The 804-nt window shown below is 55.0% G+C and overlaps 1 protein-coding gene across 1 annotated transcript in view; it reads left to right on the top strand.

Annotated features, from left to right (window-relative positions):
- Positions 1 to 459: 459 nt before the first annotated feature.
- LOC104930077 (receptor-type tyrosine-protein phosphatase N2) overlaps positions 460 to 804 on the top strand; it is a 194,601-nt gene continuing 194,256 nt past the window's right edge. The window contains exon 1 of the mRNA XM_027288987.1: positions 460 to 743. Within this exon, the coding sequence (XP_027144788.1) occupies positions 656 to 743 (88 nt within the window). The 5' untranslated portion in view covers positions 460 to 655. The remainder of the gene's footprint in view (positions 744 to 804) is intronic.

Genomic DNA, 804 nt, shown 5'->3' with positions numbered 1-804 from the left:
GGCTCCTCCGCGGCTAGAGGAGCAGAGAAGACCCGGCGGATGGGTGGATGGATGGATGGATGTTGTCCGAGGTGAGGAGAGGATGCAGGGCGTTTCTGCTGCTGCAGCAGCAGAAACGCCCTGCATCCTCTCCTCACCTCGGACAACATCCATCCATCCATCCACCCATCCGCCGGGTCTTCTCTGCTCCTCTAGCCGCGGAGGAGCCACTCTGAGCGGGCAGGGAGACGAACCAAACCTCGCTGCTGGGGGTGGGGGTAAAAAAAAATGGCCTTTTAAACAGCTGAGAATAAACCAGAAGAGACATGGATCCTTTTTTCCTTCCTCCACCACCTCCTCTCCTCCTCTCGCTTCCTCCAGCTGCTTCCCCGCTCTGCTGACAGGAGATTCGGTGAGTGCATTAATATTTTTTTGCAACAAACATCAGGTCCCATCAAACACCAGGTCCATCAGCAGCAGCAGAAACGCCCTGCATCCTCTCCTCACCTCGGACAACATCCATCCATCCATCCACCCATCCGCCGGGTCTTCTCTGCTCCTCTAGCCGCGGAGGAGCCACTCTGAGCGGGCAGGGAGACGAACCAAACCTCGCTGCTGGGGTGTGGGGGTAAAAAAAAATGGCCTTTTAAACAGCTGAGAATAAACCAGAAGAGACATGGATCCTTTTTCCTTCCTCCACCACCTCCTTCTCCTCCTCCTCGCTTCCTCCAGCTGCTTCCCCGCCTCTGCTGACAGGAGATTCGGTGAGTGCATTAATATTTTTTTGCAACAAACATCAGGTCCATCAAACACCAGGTCCATCAG

Source organism: Larimichthys crocea, chromosome II (assembly GCF_000972845.2).
Source record: "Larimichthys crocea isolate SSNF chromosome II, L_crocea_2.0, whole genome shotgun sequence".
NCBI classification, from domain to species: domain Eukaryota; kingdom Metazoa; phylum Chordata; class Actinopteri; family Sciaenidae; genus Larimichthys; species Larimichthys crocea.
The sequence above is the reverse complement of the archived record's forward strand: the minus strand, read 5'-3'. Positions and strand labels throughout refer to the sequence as shown.